The 17,504-nt window shown below is 47.0% G+C and overlaps 1 protein-coding gene across 1 annotated transcript in view; it reads right to left on the reverse strand.

The window, feature by feature from the left end:
- Window positions 1-17,504, reverse strand: part of TMEM132D (transmembrane protein 132D) — an 824,298-nt gene that overhangs the window by 2,178 nt on the left and 804,616 nt on the right. Inside the window, exons 6-8 of the mRNA XM_054444603.2 lie at window positions 8,676-8,881; window positions 5,935-6,208; window positions 2,674-2,865 (exon numbers count right to left, since the gene is read on the reverse strand). Of these exons, the coding sequence (XP_054300578.1) occupies window positions 2,674-2,865; window positions 5,935-6,208; window positions 8,676-8,881 (672 nt within the window). The remainder of the gene's footprint in view (window positions 1-2,673; window positions 2,866-5,934; window positions 6,209-8,675; window positions 8,882-17,504) is intronic.

Below are 17,504 nucleotides of genomic sequence, written 5' to 3' on the forward strand. Positions count from 1 at the left end.
GTGGCCCATGACCCTGCCCGCTGGGCCACAGCAACAGCTGATTGGAATGAGACAGCTGCTGCCATTAGAGCCATCAATCTCAGCAATGCTGAGCCAGCCAGCATCACTCTCTCTCCGTCTCTCTCCCTCCTCTCTTTCTCTTTCTCTCTCAAACTTGAAACCAGAAAGACAAGACTGACAAAGTTATGCTTGGGAAGATGTGTAGTGGGGGCACATATAAAATTGGAGAACGAAGCCCTCTGATGGACTATGTATAAGCAAATGTTTGGGCACGGCATTTATCCATAGGAAGACAATAATGAATTAGACCAAAATAAAAACACAGGTGAGAGAGAGAGTGGGCATGAAAGTGTTGACCTTCCCTTTCCTCCAAGGTCTTTGCAGCTGGGTTCTGTGAGATCCCTGTAATCCTCATAACACATCCTTTGTTATTTAAGCTTTTGCTTGAGTGGGTTTTTTTCTCTTACAACCTACTGGCCCCTGACCATGACAGAAGTAATTTTACACAGTTGTTGTTTAGTCTTTGGAAGTAAGAAGAAAGGCTCCTCAAATGTGGCTGGTGGCCTCTGCTCCTTCCCTCAGCTCAGCCAAGAAATACTTATTCTGTTAGACACTGGCTTGGACTACCTGCTAAGCGTAGAACGTTGCCAAGGCGCAGTGCAAAAGCTACTGGATATGACACTGACTTACCAGGTTCTCTCAATCTGCTATGAAATCTGAGCAGAGCATTCAAATGCACAACGGAGTTCTTGAAACTACCACTGTCAGAGCCAAGTTGCAGGCAGGGAGTAAGAGCCCTGCAAACCAACCATGGAGCAAATCTCAGGGTAGCGTGTTTAGCTCTGCATGTCAGGAACGGATTAGCCTTCTGGCCTTCTAGCTGCATCTTATCCCTTCCTTAATGCCTAGCTGGTGGTCAGCTGATGTTATCACCCACAAAGACAGAGAAAAGCCTCAGGTTATTTCTTCACTGCTATCTGTAACTTGCCTCTCGGCTGGCATCCTTCCTTGAGAAAAGGAGGTTTGCTTTGGCCAAGAATTCGATTCTGTTATTGGGATCAACCACTTTCAAGCGTTTTCTAACCCAAAACCCTGCAAACAAAGACTGTAGTATAAGGACTAGGAGATTAGCTCATGCCTGAGAGGGGAGCATTACGTGACAGGTGCAGGCTGGGAAAATGGGAAGGCTCTTTGTGCCCCTTAGCAAGTCCAGAGTGGCACTTCTGCCTCCTCTGAACATGGTCACAGCCGCAGCTGGTACATGAAGGCAGGGCAGGCCTGGTACCTCACCCTGCTGAGGAAGAGTGCGCAGAAAAGGCTCCTGATCCAGAAGGGAAGCAGTCAGAACAATGTCCCATATGGACTGGAGGGATTCCAGCTGCCTCACATGAGGATGATCCTTTTTCATGGGGCAAAAGAACTAATGACCTGCAACCACCATGTTTTGTTATTAAGCAAGCTTCACCCAAATTCCTAAATTCCTATGTTCTAAGAAATAATGTTTATCCACCTCTAATGAGGGAGAACTTACTACATTCAAAGGTACCCTATAACAGTCCCCTTTGTAAGCCATTGTATCCACATACAAACACATGCACCACACACATACATACAACACACATGCACACAGGCACCTATACAACACAAACATACAACAGAAAATACTGACACAAGACATGCATATACACACAACACAAACATACAACAGAAAATACTGACACAAGACATGCATATACATATGCATACAGACATAAAGCAAAAACATACATGACACACATAGACCCACAACACACACATACATATGTACACAAACAACACAAATACATAGACACATGCAATCATACATACATACAACACATGAGACATTCACAACACATACACGCATACAGGTGCCTATACAACACAAGCACACATGCAAGACACACAAAACAAGCAACACAAAATACACAAGACACACATGCATACAGACACACAAAGCAAAAACAACATATATGTGCACAACACATAGACACACAACACACGTATACATAGGCACACAACACACATACATAGACACACAATACACACACACAAACACACACACAACACACTCTATTAGCTCACACTGGTTCCAAATAAAGTAAAAGAAAATTGTGACTGACATCTCCATTAATTCTCTGTTTCTGCCTTGAGTTGAACAATGAATGGTCTGGAAGCGATCTCCCGCCGCAGGCTCCCCACTCACCAGGTCGGTCTCCCTCCGCTCCAGCAGGACCTTGGCATCAGGCTGTGCACCTGCTCTGAGCCTGCACGTGCCCTCATGCCCTCATGGAAGCAGGAAGCGTGTGGAGAGCACAGGTGACCACCTGCATGCACTTGCACTATGGTGGAGGAGGGGCGGGCCTTTCCTCCAGGGCTCCCACCCCTTAGTGGCTTCTCATTTTTCGCATGTTGCAATCCTTATGTATATATGTATGTATTTTTTTCATCTCTGCATGGGGGAGCTGGGAAACATGAGGCAGAGCGTCACCTGCTTCAGAAGAGCCCTTTGCAGATGGAGAAACACCCGATATATGATCCCACTCTATTGTGTGACCCGCCTGGCGTGGGACGCGCCTGGCGTGGTGCCTGCCTGGTGTGTGATCCACTTGGTGTGGGACCCTGCTGAAGTGTGTCTCAAGCCCTCCTCCATACCTGTTTTGGCCTCTGCAGAAGTTCCTGAGCCACTGCAGTGGCAAAGATGGCCCTGTTGCTTCCTGGGCTGAGCTGCAAGGAGAGCGACAGCCCTGTCACCAGCTGCACCCCGAGGTCTGTGATGGTCACCTTCTCGTCCAGCACAGTGATGGTCTTTTCAGCGAGGATGGTGTCTGACAGAGGAGACAGGATCTGGAGGGCAGAAGCGACATGACAAGGAAAGGCTTTCTGTGGTCCAGGCAATGCCTCCAGTCGCAGGAGGAAGTACCAGTGTGCAGGCAGCGACAGGGCAACATGTGAGCCAGAATGAAGGATAACAGGTCTTTCCCAGTCACACCGCCTTCTAAATCATGTATATTGCTTGAGAAAATGCATTTTTTGCATAAAGCAAGGTGGTGTCAAGGAGTGGGCAGGTAGGGCTTGGCCCTCTCCCCACACCCCACAAATCAGCTCCGTTTCCTACCATGCTCCATCCTGGACAGGAGGAACTGACATTTTCATTTGACTATTAACTTTATGATTCTTCTACAGCACAGTGTTTATTTTGTTTAAAATTATTTATTTAAATGATTTGTTTTTTTCAAAAGCCTTCCTATCACCAGTGAATAACGAGTTGGGTGTACTGGTTACATATTGATAGCTTTCGCTCTTGCACATAAAAACCAATGTGCAACTAGAGGGTGGATCCTGCTGGTCCATCTCAATCACGCATGTCCCTGAAGGCCACACTGTACACTTTGGGAAACGCAGCGCATGATGCCTGATGATGAGGAATATCGTTGGGCGTATTCTGATAAACGTAGGTTCTGAATGTCTACGCCTGATGCCAAGAACTCAAAGCCTCGTTTCTCCTCTGGACACCTGGAATGACCTGGAAAATGAGGCTTATGTGCAGTTTAGACCCTGAACAGGAAATTCTGCTTTTGAGGAACATCTGTGGAATCACTTCTTCCTCCTCTCACCCATGCCCAAATGATAAACAGCTGTCTTAGGCTCCTCACGGCCCTGTATAACTCAACCTTCTAGAAGAGATGGGCTTCATCCTCCATTTTCCTGCTTTCTCGACCTCTCTCTCTTTTCAAGTTGTTGGTGATATTTATGATGTATGTCAAGACAGCAGTTTTCCCAGGACCCTTTAAGACCAGGAATCAAAGCTCCTTACTTCTACCCGAATGCCACCTTCACTTTCTGGTCCGATTGGGACAATTTAAATGGGGGCGAGCATGAGAGATGTGTCCCCAGAAGAAAGTGGACACGTGAATTTATGACTCAGGAGGACGCAGTGAGAAAAAAGAAAGAAAAGAACCAAGGCTCACAGGAGTAGAGGCCTCACCAAAATAATGTTCATGTTTAATGTGTGGGAAGCTGGCCCACTTCCTCTTCCCTGAAACCTGGTTTCAGAACGGTATGGCTTTTCCCCTTTGCACTTAAATTATCACTTAAGGGAAGATGTTAATACGAAATTCTCATCTCACTGTGAGTTTCTGGGCATCAGTATCAGTTTAGCCTATAGATTTATGGTAGGGATTCAGGTCTTTCAGCTTCTTAGTCAATTGTGGAGGTTGCAAGCTCTCATCTATGAGGCAGATATGTTTTGTCTGACATAAATCATATTTTAAGGTAGAATGAATGACCATCATTTAGAGAGCCAGAAGATTTCTTATAAAAACATAGACTTCCAGCTTTTCTGGAAAATTGCAACATGTGGCTGCAGTGGACTTGCGTTTCTTCTTGGCAGCTTTTGGCTCTGAGTAAGAGCTTACCCCTTTTCCACAGGCACCACCACTCCCTGTTGTCTCTCTAACACTCAGAGGAAAATCAGCTGCTGTCTTTCAGCACACACCCAGCCTGCTCTCCTCACTGATGGTAGCTTCTCAGCCTTTAGAGATCATTAGAGCGTGTGACTCCTGGTCTATGGCCCAAACCCATTTATTTTCCTCCTTGGATAAAATGAAGTTTTAGATATACCAGCCAATTTTCTAGAGTGGATATGTTTTAAATCTTCCACGATCCAATCTAGTCTCAGTTATAATGATTCCTCATGCACAGCTGTTTTAGAAACCTCACAGATTGCCTGATAAGACAATCGTGTTGCCTGCAGATGGGGCAGCTGCTGAGTAATACACTCTTCCTTTGGCTACAATGTACACTATTTGGGTGATGACTACACTAACAAGGCAGACACGCAATATGTCCAGGTAACAAAGCTGCGCTTGCACCCCTTACATGTATATAGAAAGAAAACAAGCTCTTGCTTTGTTCTCAGCTGGGAGGTAAATGACCAAACCCTTACAAGCCTCCCAGAACACTGTTTTGTTAAAGTGTTTGTTTCAAAACCTAAGTGTTGCCACTGGTCCTCTCCATCACCCACTCCCCAGCAGAAGGGGCCCACAAGACATATGGAGGCACAATAACTTCATTTCTTCCTTTAGCACACACATTTCTGAGTTGTTCACGTTCTCATCAGGCCCACGGTTGTGACTCGGTAGAGGCGGCCACGATATCCTGAAGCCATGGGAAGGTTTAGGTGACCATGCTCAGTGGCGGAAAGTGGCTCAGCAGGAAGTTGCTGACCGTGCCTGTGATTCAGATCACGTAAGCTCACCTCAAAAACTTGTTTACCGAGATGGTAATGCCTACCACGGCTTGGGCAAAATAATGTTTCAAGCACGAGCCACTATGGGAGCCAGCCCAGAGTTTCTCACCTATAAGTAATATGTGAGGAATTTTGAGATTCTCATCACATCATTACATGACTTGTATTGTGGTTTTGTTTGAGATGGAGTCTAGCTCCATCATCCAGGTTGGAGTGTAGTGGCGTGATGGAGTCTAGCTCCATCATCCAGGTTGGAGTGTAGTGGCGTGATCTCAGATCACTGCAACCTCTGCTTCCCAGGCCCAAGTGATCCCCGCACCTCAGCCTCCCGAGTAGCTGGGACCACAGGCACGCACCACCACACTCGGGTAATTTTTTGTATTTTTGGTAGAGATGGGGTTTCGCCATGTTACCCAGGCTAATCTCAAACTACTGAGCTTAGGTGATCTGCCCGCCTCGCCTCCCAAATGCTGGGATTACCAGCGTGAACCACCACACCCAGCCAACATTACTTGTATCACTTACTCCACAATTTCTTTGAATTTACCCATCCTAAAACTAGATACCATTCCCAGCAATGACAAACAGCTGATTTCTCCTCTAGGTGGGGCAGAGGTGGGAAGACGGAGAGATCTTGATTTGGGGATTTTTTTTTTTTTTTTTACCTGAATGGTGGTCATCCCAAGCTCCTGCCCCATCAGGATCTGTCCGCCTTGCAGCTTGGCGATCCTGGGCTCCTCCACCTGCATGAAGTCATTTATCAGCTCCGTGATGTCCACTTGCCAGTCTGAGCCCAGCAGGTGGGCCAGGTGTCCCCCAGGGCCGGCCGCCTCGGCCACAAACTGCGTCAGGACCCGCACCATGGCGTGCTGGTACTGCAGAGTGCAGCCGCGGCCCCTCCGCTCATCATCCTCCTCCTCTTCACTGTCCCCGGCAGGCCTGTGAAAGAGGCAGTGCAGTTTGCAGACAGTTACTTGTTGGTCCTCTGTAAGGGGCTGTGTGTGGAGCCTGGTGGGGGCTGCAGAGGTAAGTAAGTGGGCCATGAGACTTCAAGGAGTTTACAGCCAGACATACAGAGGTGAACTTCAGATACTAACCACTGCTCTGGCATGAGCACTGACCCATCAGCATGGCTGGTGCAGCCAGCAGAGTTTAAAGTGTTCACAGTGGCCCCTCACCTCCTGGTGAGAGGTTTACTACTTTGTGTAAACCTCTCCCCTTGAGTGTGGGCTGGACCTAGTTTCTTTCGTCCGATGAAAAAGTTATGGCAAAAGTGATTGGATGGTCACTTTCATGGCTAGACTTGAAAAGCCTGTGACTTCTGTCTTGCTTCTGTTTTCTTTCCTTGGTTCTTTGCAGTTGCTCACTCTGATGAAGTGAGCTGCATGCTGTGAGCCAAGCTGTAGAGATTTCCACCCAGCTAGAAGCTGAGAGTGACCTCTGGCCAGCACCAGCGAGGAACTGAGACTAGCCAGCACCCGCACGAGTGAGCCTGCATGTAGATCCTTCCCCACATGAGCCTTGAGGTGGGACCCCAGCCCCACTGACACTTGGGCTGCAGCCTGTAAGAGACCCTGCTCAGAAGACCCAGCTCGGCCATGCCTGGATTCCAGATCCACAGAAACTGTTTGATAATACATGTTGTTCTTTCCCTTTTTGTGACAGGGTCTTGCTCTGTCACCCAGGCTGGAGTGCAGTGGTGCGATTTCAGCTCACCGCAGCCTCGAACTGCTGGACTCAAGCAATCCTTCCACTCCAGCCTCCTGAATAGCTTGGACTACTGTGCAAGCTACCATGCCTGGCTAATTTTTAAAATTTTATGTAGAGATGTGGTCTTGCTGTGTTGCCCGGGCTCAAACTCCTGGGCTTAAGCCATCTGCCTACCTCGGCCTCCCAAAGTGCTGGGACTACAGGCATGAGCCACCAGGCCTGGCCGGCATGTTGTTCTTTTAAGCCACATTAACTTTGGGGATAAGTTTTAAACCACTAAGGTTTGGGATAAGCCACTATGTTAGCCAGAATGGATAGCTAACATGACAAGGCTAGGGATGAATGGTGTGGCTCTGTAACCCAGCACTCAAAGCAGGTGAATATGTAACCCAAGGTGAGGCCAAATGTGATAAGAAAGGCAGAGAGGGCCAGGATGCTTGGAAGGAGACAGATGTCAGCTGCTCCCTCAACATCTGGTCCCTTCTGTGCAGTTGGCCCTTTGATGGCACCTTCTCGGTCTCCATCAGAACAGCGGCTGTTCCCTCTCACACTCACTCCACTGCCATGTCTGAACCAGGCAGCTGTGACAGTGTGTGGGATGCGTTGCAGTGAGACTCAGCCAGGTCTTTGGCAAATCTTCCCGTACAGGTTTTTCCCTCTGTAGCACCAAGGGTCATTCTCTAATCCACGCCCTCAACTCAATACCAGAAACCCCAGAGACTGAGAAAGAATCATTGCTGAAGCCAGCTCCCAACTGTCCCTGAGACCCACAGCCTTCGTCCTTGAAGCATCCCCTCTCCCAGGGGTCATGGGACCAAAGGAATGAGCTTGCAACGGAGGGAATATAAGTTATCCCTCAGATAAGCACCAATTCTCCACCCCCTGCTGAGTACACAGACTCCAGGAATATTTCTTTGTCTCATAATGCATATACTTACTTTTAGCAATCAACATGCCCCTAATACATGAATTCTTATACACGGTTTCTCTGAGATGACAAAGTCTGTGAATGAAGAGCCTGAGCTCCTACCACTCTCTTTACATGGTACTCATGTGGTTGCCCGATGGTAGATGGTGGAGACTCCTGGGGCTCTACCAAGCACCATCGGGGTAATGTATTAGACACTCAGTGGACAAGCCTCAGACCTCATTTCACCAAGGCAGAGAGCTCAGAGCTTCTGGACTGGAACGCAGAGAGGCAGTTCAGGTCAGGTTGATCCTGTCTGATGTCCTTCCAGGGAACATCTGCTGCCTCCTCCTTTCCAGCATCAATTTTCCCTTCTCCTAGAATTTGTTCATTCGTTCAGCCTTGGTGCACCTCTTCCTCTAGCTCCTCTGGCTCTAGTTGGGGAGTCCAGCCAGCCACTCAGTGTGTTTGAGGGCCTTGGCTACAGTAACTAGATAAGGGAGGCCACAAAATCCTAGTGAGGATAAGACTTAAATCCAGGACTTTGCTGGAACTAGTGGGAGGGAGAGGAGGCACTTTCTGCTGGAGTTGCAGAGAAGAGGATGAAAGCCTGGAACCTCCCGAAAAATGCTGATAGAGAATGAAGCCAACACAGGGCAAATTGAAGCTGAGCGGTGGAGGGAGGCCTGGTCCTTAGGGTACCACGTGCATCCTTAGACTGTCATGCCTGAATTTACCACCCGTACACTTCCTTCTTAGCCTGCCATGGAGTTTCAGGGACACACCCACCTCCTGCTGGAGACGATGGGCACTCTCCAGCCCTTGATCTGATTGAGCTCGGTGTCGGAGACCTCGATCTGCAGTGGAAGCCGGGGCACCCACACCGTCATCTCCAGGGGGCTGCTCAGGTGCTGGTAGGTGAAGTTCACCACCACGTTGACCTTGCCTTTCATTTCTTTCCCATTGACAAAGATGTAGTCACATCTGTCAGAAACCTGTGAAGAGGTGAGAGAGAAAAGGGGAGGGAAAGGTGAGCTTTCATCGCATTGCATGGCCCAAGGAGGAGGAAAGGGAAGCACTCTGGCTGGCACCTCCTTTTCCTCCCCTTACTGTGGGGAGGAGGTCCTGGTATGGAGCAGATATTGGCTGTTGTTTTTGAGTATAACAGATGCTGTTATGATAGGTGCTCTCTGAGTACCTAGGCTTCCTGGGGTCCCTGTGGCTAGGTTGGTGGACTCCTCCCCAGGGACTGCATGTGTTGCCGACAGCTCCTGCCACATCTTCCATAGAAGACTGCCCTTAGGTGAGTGGAGCTGTGTCCCTCAGAGTTACCTGGGAGTTACGTCCTGCTCACCCCCCTTCTCTGCCCAGTAACTACCTGGTGGGGTGAGAAGCCCAGGCTGTTTGCCTCAAGGAGGGACCCATGCACAGCACAGCTCATTCTTAAGAGCTCCTCAGGGAGCTGGCTGGGCTGTACCCGAACCTGACCTTGCTTAGCCCCTCCTCTTCCCCTCCTACTCTTTTCACTCCCATGTGGGTGTATCCTGAGAACGTCCTCAACAGAGCATGTGCAGACCACTTTCCCCTGCAGGCACAGGGTGGATTCTGAGGCCCGTCCTGCAGAGTTTCCTAGAGGGGCTCGATGAGGCACAGGGGTGGATTCTGAGGCCTGTCCTGCAGAATTCCTTAGAGGGGCTCGATGGGACTTCACAGAAGTTGCCCACCATGTGAGCTAGCTCAATGATGCACCTTCTGCTGGTTTTCCAAAATGTGTCCTGTCCTGCTGCTCACTCCCTCATTCTGCATCCAGAGATCATTCCCCAAATAAAGCACCTGTTCTCAAGTGCACGTCACAGGCTCCGCTTTTCAGGGAATCCAAACGTGGATTCATTTCATCCTCAGAACAACCACAACGCTAGGCACCACTGCCATTCCCACATTCCAGATGAGGAAGCTGGGAGTGGGGGAGCCTGCCTATGTTCCTCTACCAGGAAGGGCAGAGCCAGGATTTAGCCCCGGGAGTCTGGCTCCAGAGCTCAGGCTGTCAACTTCTACCTGGTGCAAGAGGGCTCCTCCATGCCAGCGGTGATGGGAAGAACCAAGTTCAATGTAAGGACTTTGTTCTCTTGTCTTGTCTCCTAGCTTTCCTGGGGGAAGGCAATGAGTCCTTTAGTTTTCATCCTAAACAAGAATTGGGACATGTCTTTGGGGGAGTGTGGGAGCCTAAATAATAGCTCCCAAAGATATCCACATCCTCATCCTTGGTATCTGTAAACGTTACCTTACTTGTCAAAAGGGACTTTGTGGATGTGACCAAATTAAGGATCTTTTCCCCTCCCAGCTTTATTGGCACATAAGTACTTGGCAGGTAAAACGGCATCAATCTAGGATGTATATCTACAACATGATGTTTTGATCTACATGTATACTGTGAAATAATTACAAATCAAGTTAGCTCACATATCCATCACCTCACATAGTCACGTGTGTGTGTGTGTGGTGAGGACATTTCTTAAAATTTGTATATATTTAGGGGGTCCACGTGGAGTTTTGTCACATGGATATAGTGCACAGTAGTGAAGCCCGGGCTTTTAGTGTAAACATCACCCAAATAATATACATCATACCTATTAAGTAATTTCTCATCCCTCAACCTCCTCCTAACCTCCAACCCTTCTGAACATCCAGTGTCTATTATTCCACATTCTTTGTCCATGTGTCCACTGTATTTAGCTCCCACTTATAAGTAAGAACAAGTGGTGTTTGACTTTCTGGCTTTGAGTTGATTCACTTCAGGTAATGACCTCTAGTTCCACTCATGTTGCTGCAAAAGAGGTGATTTCATTCTTCTTATGGCTGAAAAATGTTTCATTGTATATTTATTGTATTATATATACATACTATATACAACATATAATATATAATACAAATTTGTATTATATATACAAATTTATTTTATTATATATACAATGTATATTGCATATATATAGCATATACATTGTATATAAATGTGAATCATATATTTATGTATATTGTATATAAATGTTATGAAAAGGTAACGTGTATATAACATATGAGTGCAGGTATTTTTTCAATGTAATGATTTTCTTTTCTTTGGGTAGATACCTGGTAGTGAGATTGCTGGATAGAATTTTAGTTCTTTGAGAATTCTCCATACTGTTTTCCATAATTAATTTTCCATATTATGTTATATTCCCATCAATAGTGTATAAGTGTGAGAACATTGAAGACCCACTGTCTTTGCAAATCCTAAGTCTACCATACGGTATTATTAACTACAGTAGCCATGCTATACATTAGAGCCCCATCATGTATTCAGCAGCGTAACTGAAACTTTCTATCTTTGACCATCCTCTCTCCATGTCTCCCACTTCTCAGCTCCTGGAAACCCCCAATCGACACTGTTTCTATGAGTTGGACTTTTCCCCACATATAAGCAACGTCATGCAGGATCTGCCCTTGTGCGTCTGCTCTAGTGCACTTAGCATCATTTCCTCCAGGTTCATCCACGTTGTTGCAAATGCTAAGAGTTTTTTCTTTAAGGCTGAATAGTAGTCCACCGTGTATATACACCACATTTTCTTTATCCATTCATCCACTGAGAGACACTTAGGTTGTTTCCATATCTTGGCTGTTATCAGTCATTAAATTAAGGGTCTTGAGATAGGGAGAGCATCCTAGATTACTTGGGTGGGCCCTAAGTGGAGTTGACTGTCCTTATAAGAGGGAGGCAGGGAGAGATTTGACTGCAGTGGGAGAAGAAGGTCCTGTGACCACAGAAAGAAGATGCTGGAAGATGGAGGCAGAGGCCGAGGAAGGAAGGAGGCAACTCTGAGGGCTGGAAAATGCGAGGAAGCAGATTCCCCACTACAGCCTCTCTGGCGGGAGGGCAGGCCTACCAACACCTTGATATCGGCCCACAGGAGCTGATTTCAGACTTTCGGCCTTCAGAACTGGAAGAGAATACGTGGGTGTCCACCGTCTCACAAAGCTGCTGGGTTTGTGATGTGACGGTTTGTTATTGCAGCTGCAGAAAACAAATTCCAGGAGGCAGAGAATGACACACCGCAGAGCCCCGGAGTGTCCTCTATGACAGGGGTGTCCTCCCTGACCGGGGTGTCCTCCATGACCAGGATGTCCTCCCTGACCGGGGTGTCCTCTATGACGGGTGTCCTCTATGACCGGGGCGTCCTCTATGATCCGGGTGTCTTCCCTGACCAGGGTGTCCTCCTTTACCGGGGTGTCCTCCCTGACGGGAGTGTCTTCTCTGATCGGGGCATCCTCCCTGACCGAGGTGTCCTCCCTGACCAGGTGTCCTCCCTGACCAGGGCTTCCTTCCTGACCGGGGTGTCCTCCCTGACTGAGGTGTCCTCCCTGACCGGGGTGTCCTCCCTGACCGGGGCGTCATCCCTGACCGGGGCGTCATCCCTGACGGGGGCCTTGCTGGTTAAGCTTAGAGGGGGACATAAGGGGCTAGGACCCCTGCATGTTGAGCCCCTAACACGTGTCAGGGTTGGAGGCTGAACACGCTTCCTGCTCATCTCACCTAGTGTTCACAGCCACCCCAGCAGGCACTGTTATTGTCCTCATTTCACGGGTGAGGAACCAGAGCCCGGAGATATCACATAACTTTTCACCAGGACACAGGGGGCAGGGAAGGGGCGTAGACCAGATTCAGTCCAAGTGGGCGCCTGTGGCCTCCTGCTCCAGGACAGCTGTCTCTCCTGCCTGAGGGCTCTCTTGCGGTCTGCCTTTTTAGAGGACAAAAACCTCCTTTTAGCACTTAAAGGGATGTGAGGAAAAGCACAGCAGAAATGACTTGGCTGTTCAAACATTGTAAAGAGCATTTCCTATGCAGGCCTCTTTCATCTTCATGATGAGGCAGTCAATGTATGAGAGCAGCCACTATGAGCTTCAGTCTCCAGGATGATCGATGGTGCTGAGGAGAAACGTGGGCCCAGGTCCGGGTATGAGTGGGAGGTGCTTGTGTCTTCAGTATCTGCCACCAACAGTGGCTTTATTATCATCTGTGGCCTGGCCGCAGTTCTCCTTGCTTCAGGGGCCAGGGTGTCTTTAATAGGAGGCTTTTTCTCTCTCAAGTCTTCCATTTCTAACTCAGGCTGAATCCTCATAGGTGAGCTGACTTCTCAAAAGAAAGAAAGGGGCTGGGCGCAGGCTCACACCTGTAATCCCAGCACTTGGGGAAGCCAAGGAGGAGGATCACCTGAGGTTAGGAGTTCGAGACCAGCCTGGCCAACATGGCAAAACCCCATCTCTACTAAAAATATAAAAAAAAATTAGCCAGGCGTGGTGGCATGTACCTGTAGTCCTAGCTACTCAGAAGGCTGAGGCAGGAGAATTGCTTGAACCTGGGAGGTGGAAGTTGCAGTGAGCCAAGATTGTGCCACTGCACTCCAGCCTGGGTGACAGAGTGAGACCCTGTCTCGGGGGGTGGGGGGGGGGGGGAGGAAAGAAAAGAAATGAAAATGGGTTGCAGAATAGAGAAAATTGAGCCAACATTCAAAACTTTGACGATTTCGCCTTAGAAATTTAGATTTCTAGCATCGCTTGAGAATTCAGACACTGGCGAAATGGGGCCTGCAATCTGATGGGGCAGAGTGGCACTGAGGTTTCCAGTCCTTCCCACCCCACAGTGTCTTTTTGACCCCAGAGTTGACCAGCTTTATTTATGGTCTATCTCATCACTCTTCTAATAGAGAAATGTTTCTCTTGAGTCACGTCTCCACCCAAAAGTGGAGAAAACAGAAAGGGAGGGAGCTGTGTGTTTCCAAGACAATTCGGAAAGAGTACATTGCTTTATGAAAGGGAAGAAAATTCCTGTGCGTCTCCTAGGCAAATATAGAATGTCACTGTCTAATGAACACAACTGAAGATGCCATTATGATATTCCATCAGGCTGGTCTCTGAAGACCTTACTTATGCTCACCTGGGCTCTGGGAATCTTACCTCAGTTCACCTGGGCTCTGGGGACCTTACCTAAGTTCCCCTGGGCTCTGGGGATCCTTCCTAAACTCACATGGTCTCTGGGGACCTTATATAGGCTCACATGGGCTCTGAGGACCTTACCTATCCTCACCTGGGCTCTGGGGACCTTACCTATGCTCACCTGGGCTCTGGAGACCTTACCTATGCTCACCTGGGCTCTGGAGGCCTTACCTAGCCTCACCTGGGCTCTGGGGACTTTACCTAAGCTCACCTCGGCTCTGGAGAGCTTACCTATCCTCACCTGGGCTCTGGAGACCTTACCTATCATCACTTGGGCTCTGGGGTCCTCACCTACCCTCACCTGGGCTCTGAGGACCTTACCTATCCTCACCTGGGCTCTGGAGAGCTTACCTAAGCTCACATAGGCTCTTGGGACCCAGGTTCCTGAGCCTAGGTGAGCTTAGGAAGACACAAGCCTAGTACCCCATGAGTGGACCTGGCCCCAACTCCATCCTGGTCTGAAGAGACAATCTGAGATGTGTTCCTGCAACATCTGGATGGAGCAGAACTTCTTCCAGCACTCTGAAATCCATCCTTGCCTTCATAGCTCTGTTCATTGCATTAGATTGTTAGACATTCCAAACTCCCCCTCTGGGAGATGAACTGGAGAAATGTAATGGTCTAGGTGAGCCAGCAAGACCTGTTCATTACTTCTCGTTAAAATATGACTAACTGTACATGTCAAATAATTTATTAACTACCATGTTACAATGCTGATGGTTTGAAGGGATGATCTATTAAAACTCTTGAACCCCTTTCATAATCCATTTCCAGCCAGTCGCACTGTTCCGTTATAGGGATATAGTTAATATTTCTGACTCTGGTGTGCATAATCCGGCACTTATGTGAATTTAATGCCATTTCCTTCTTTTCTGTTTAAATGCTGTATGAATTTAAATCTTATTTAAATATCACCAACATTCTTGGTTAAATTTATGTTCTAATATTTCTCTCTTTCCTTTTTTTTTTTGTTCAAGAGCTACAGCTACAGTTGTCGAAATTCTGTCTTTTCTTTCCCCTTCAAACTTCGCAGAAGTAGACCTCCTACAGGAATGCTTGCATCCAATTCTCAAGTTAGGTAGCACCTTTTTGTGCTTAGTCTCTGTCTTGGATTAAAAATGCGGATCACCTGAGGTCAGGAGTTTGCGACCAGCCCGGCCAACATGGTGAAACCCCGTCTCTACTAAAAATACAAAAAAATTAGCCAGGCGTGGTGGTGGCGCCTGTAATCTCAGCTACTTGGGAGGCTGAGGCAGAAGAATTGCTTGAACTCAGGAGGCGGAGGTTGCAGTGAGCTGAGACTCATGCCATTTTACACCAGCCTGGGCAACAAGAGCGAAACTATGTCTCAAAAAGATAATAGTGGTAACAATAATAGTAGTGGCTAATATTCATTGTTTGCTACATGCAAGGTACTGTACTGAATGTCAATAACTTATTCCACTTAATCCTCACAACATATCTATTAGATTGGTACCCTTACCCCCATTTTCCAGATAAGAACGTTGAAGCTCAGTGTCGTATAGCCATGAGGGGCTTGCCATACTGGGCTAATCAGAGGAGAACTTTAGCTCATTATACTAGGCTTATTTATTGGAAAACAACTTTCCCTAACTCAAGTATATCTGTTAATGGACAACACACGCTTTTCTGCCAAGAGATAAGCAAGTTTTAAATGGACGCACTGGAGGACACACTGGACACAGTTTCAAATGGACGCCATGGAGGACATGCTGGACACAGTTTCAAATGGATTTACTGGACTGGAGGAGGATGCGCAGGGACATGCCGCAGATGGGCTTCGGGTCAGCAGGGATGCTCCATGAACAGAGGGAAAAAGAGGCAACTTGAGCCTATTGTGGGCTGAATTTGGTTCCCTCCCTAAATTCTGTTTGCAGATGACATGATTGTATATCTAGAAAACCCCATTGTCTCAGCCCAAAATCTCCTCAAGCTGATAAGCAACTTCAGCAAAGTCTCAGGATACACAATCAATGTACAAAAATCACAAGCATTCTTATACACCAATAACAGACAAACAGAGAGCCAAATCATGAGTGAACTCCCATTCACAACTGCTTCAAAGAGAATAAAACACCTAGGAATCCAACTTACAAGGGATGTGAAGGACCTCTTCAAGGAGAACTACAAACAACTGCTCAATGAAATGAAAGAGGATACAAACAAATGGAAGAACATTCCATGCTCATGGGTAGGAAGAATCAATATCGTGAACATGGCCATACTGCCCAAGGTCATTTATAGATTCAGTGCCATCTCCATCAAGCTACCAATGACTTTCTTCACAGAATTGGAAAAAACTACTTTAAAGTTCATACGGAACCACAAAAGAGCCCGCATCGCCAAGTCAATCCTAAGCCAAAAGAACGAAGCTGGAGGCATCATGCTACCTGATTTCAAACTACACTACAAGGCTACAGTAACCAAAACAGCATGGTACTGGTACCAAAACAGAGATATAGACCAATGGAACAGAACAGAGCCCTCAGAAATAATGCCACATATCTACAACTATCTGATCTTTGACAAACCTGAGAAAAACAAACAATGGGGAAAGGATTCCCTATTTAATAAATGGTGCTGGGAAAACTGGCTAGCCATATGTAGAAAGCTGAAACTGGATCTCTTCCTTATACCTTATACAAAAATTAATTCAAGATGGATTAAAGACTTAAATGTTAGACCTAAAACCATAAAAACCCTAGAAGAAAACCTAGGCAATACCATTCAGGACATAGGCATGGGCAAGGACTTCATGTCTAAAACACCAAAAGCAATGGCAACAAAAGTCAAAATTGACAAATGGGATCTAATTAAACTCAAGAGCTTCTGCACAGCAAAAGAAACTACCATCAAAGTGAACAGGCAACCTACAGAATGGGAGAAAATTTTCGCAACCTACTCATCTGACAAAGGGCTAATATCCAGAATCTACAACGAATTCAAACAAATTTACAAGAAAAAAACAAACAACCCCATCAAAAAGTGGGCGAAGGATATGAACAGACACTTCTCAGAAGAAGACATTTATGCAGCCAAAAAACACATGGAAAAATGCTCATCATCACTGGCCATCAGAGAAATGCAAATCAAAACCACAATGAGATACCATCTCACACCAGTCAGAATGGCGATCACTAAAAAGTCAGGAAACAACAGGTGCTGGAGAGGATGTGGAGGAATAGGAACACTTTTACACTGTTGGTGGGACTGTAAACTAGTTCAACCATTGTGGAAGTCAGTGTGGCGATTCCTCAGGGATCTAGAACTAGAAATACCATTTGATCCAGCTATCCCATTGCTGGGTATATACCCAAAGGATTATAAATCATGCTGCTATAAAGACACATGCACACATATGCTTATAGCAGCACTATTCACAATAGCAAAGACTTGGAACCAACCCAAATGTCCAACAACGATAGACTGGATTAAGAAAATGTGGCACATATACACTGTGGAATACTATGCAGCCATAAAAAATGATGAGTTCATGTCCTTTGTAGGGACATGGATGAAGCTGGAAACCATCATTCTCAGCAAACTATCGCAAGGACAAAAAACCAAACA

This window comes from Pongo pygmaeus, chromosome 10 (assembly GCF_028885625.2).
Source record: "Pongo pygmaeus isolate AG05252 chromosome 10, NHGRI_mPonPyg2-v2.0_pri, whole genome shotgun sequence".
Taxonomy (NCBI): Eukaryota; Metazoa; Chordata; class Mammalia; order Primates; family Hominidae; genus Pongo; species Pongo pygmaeus.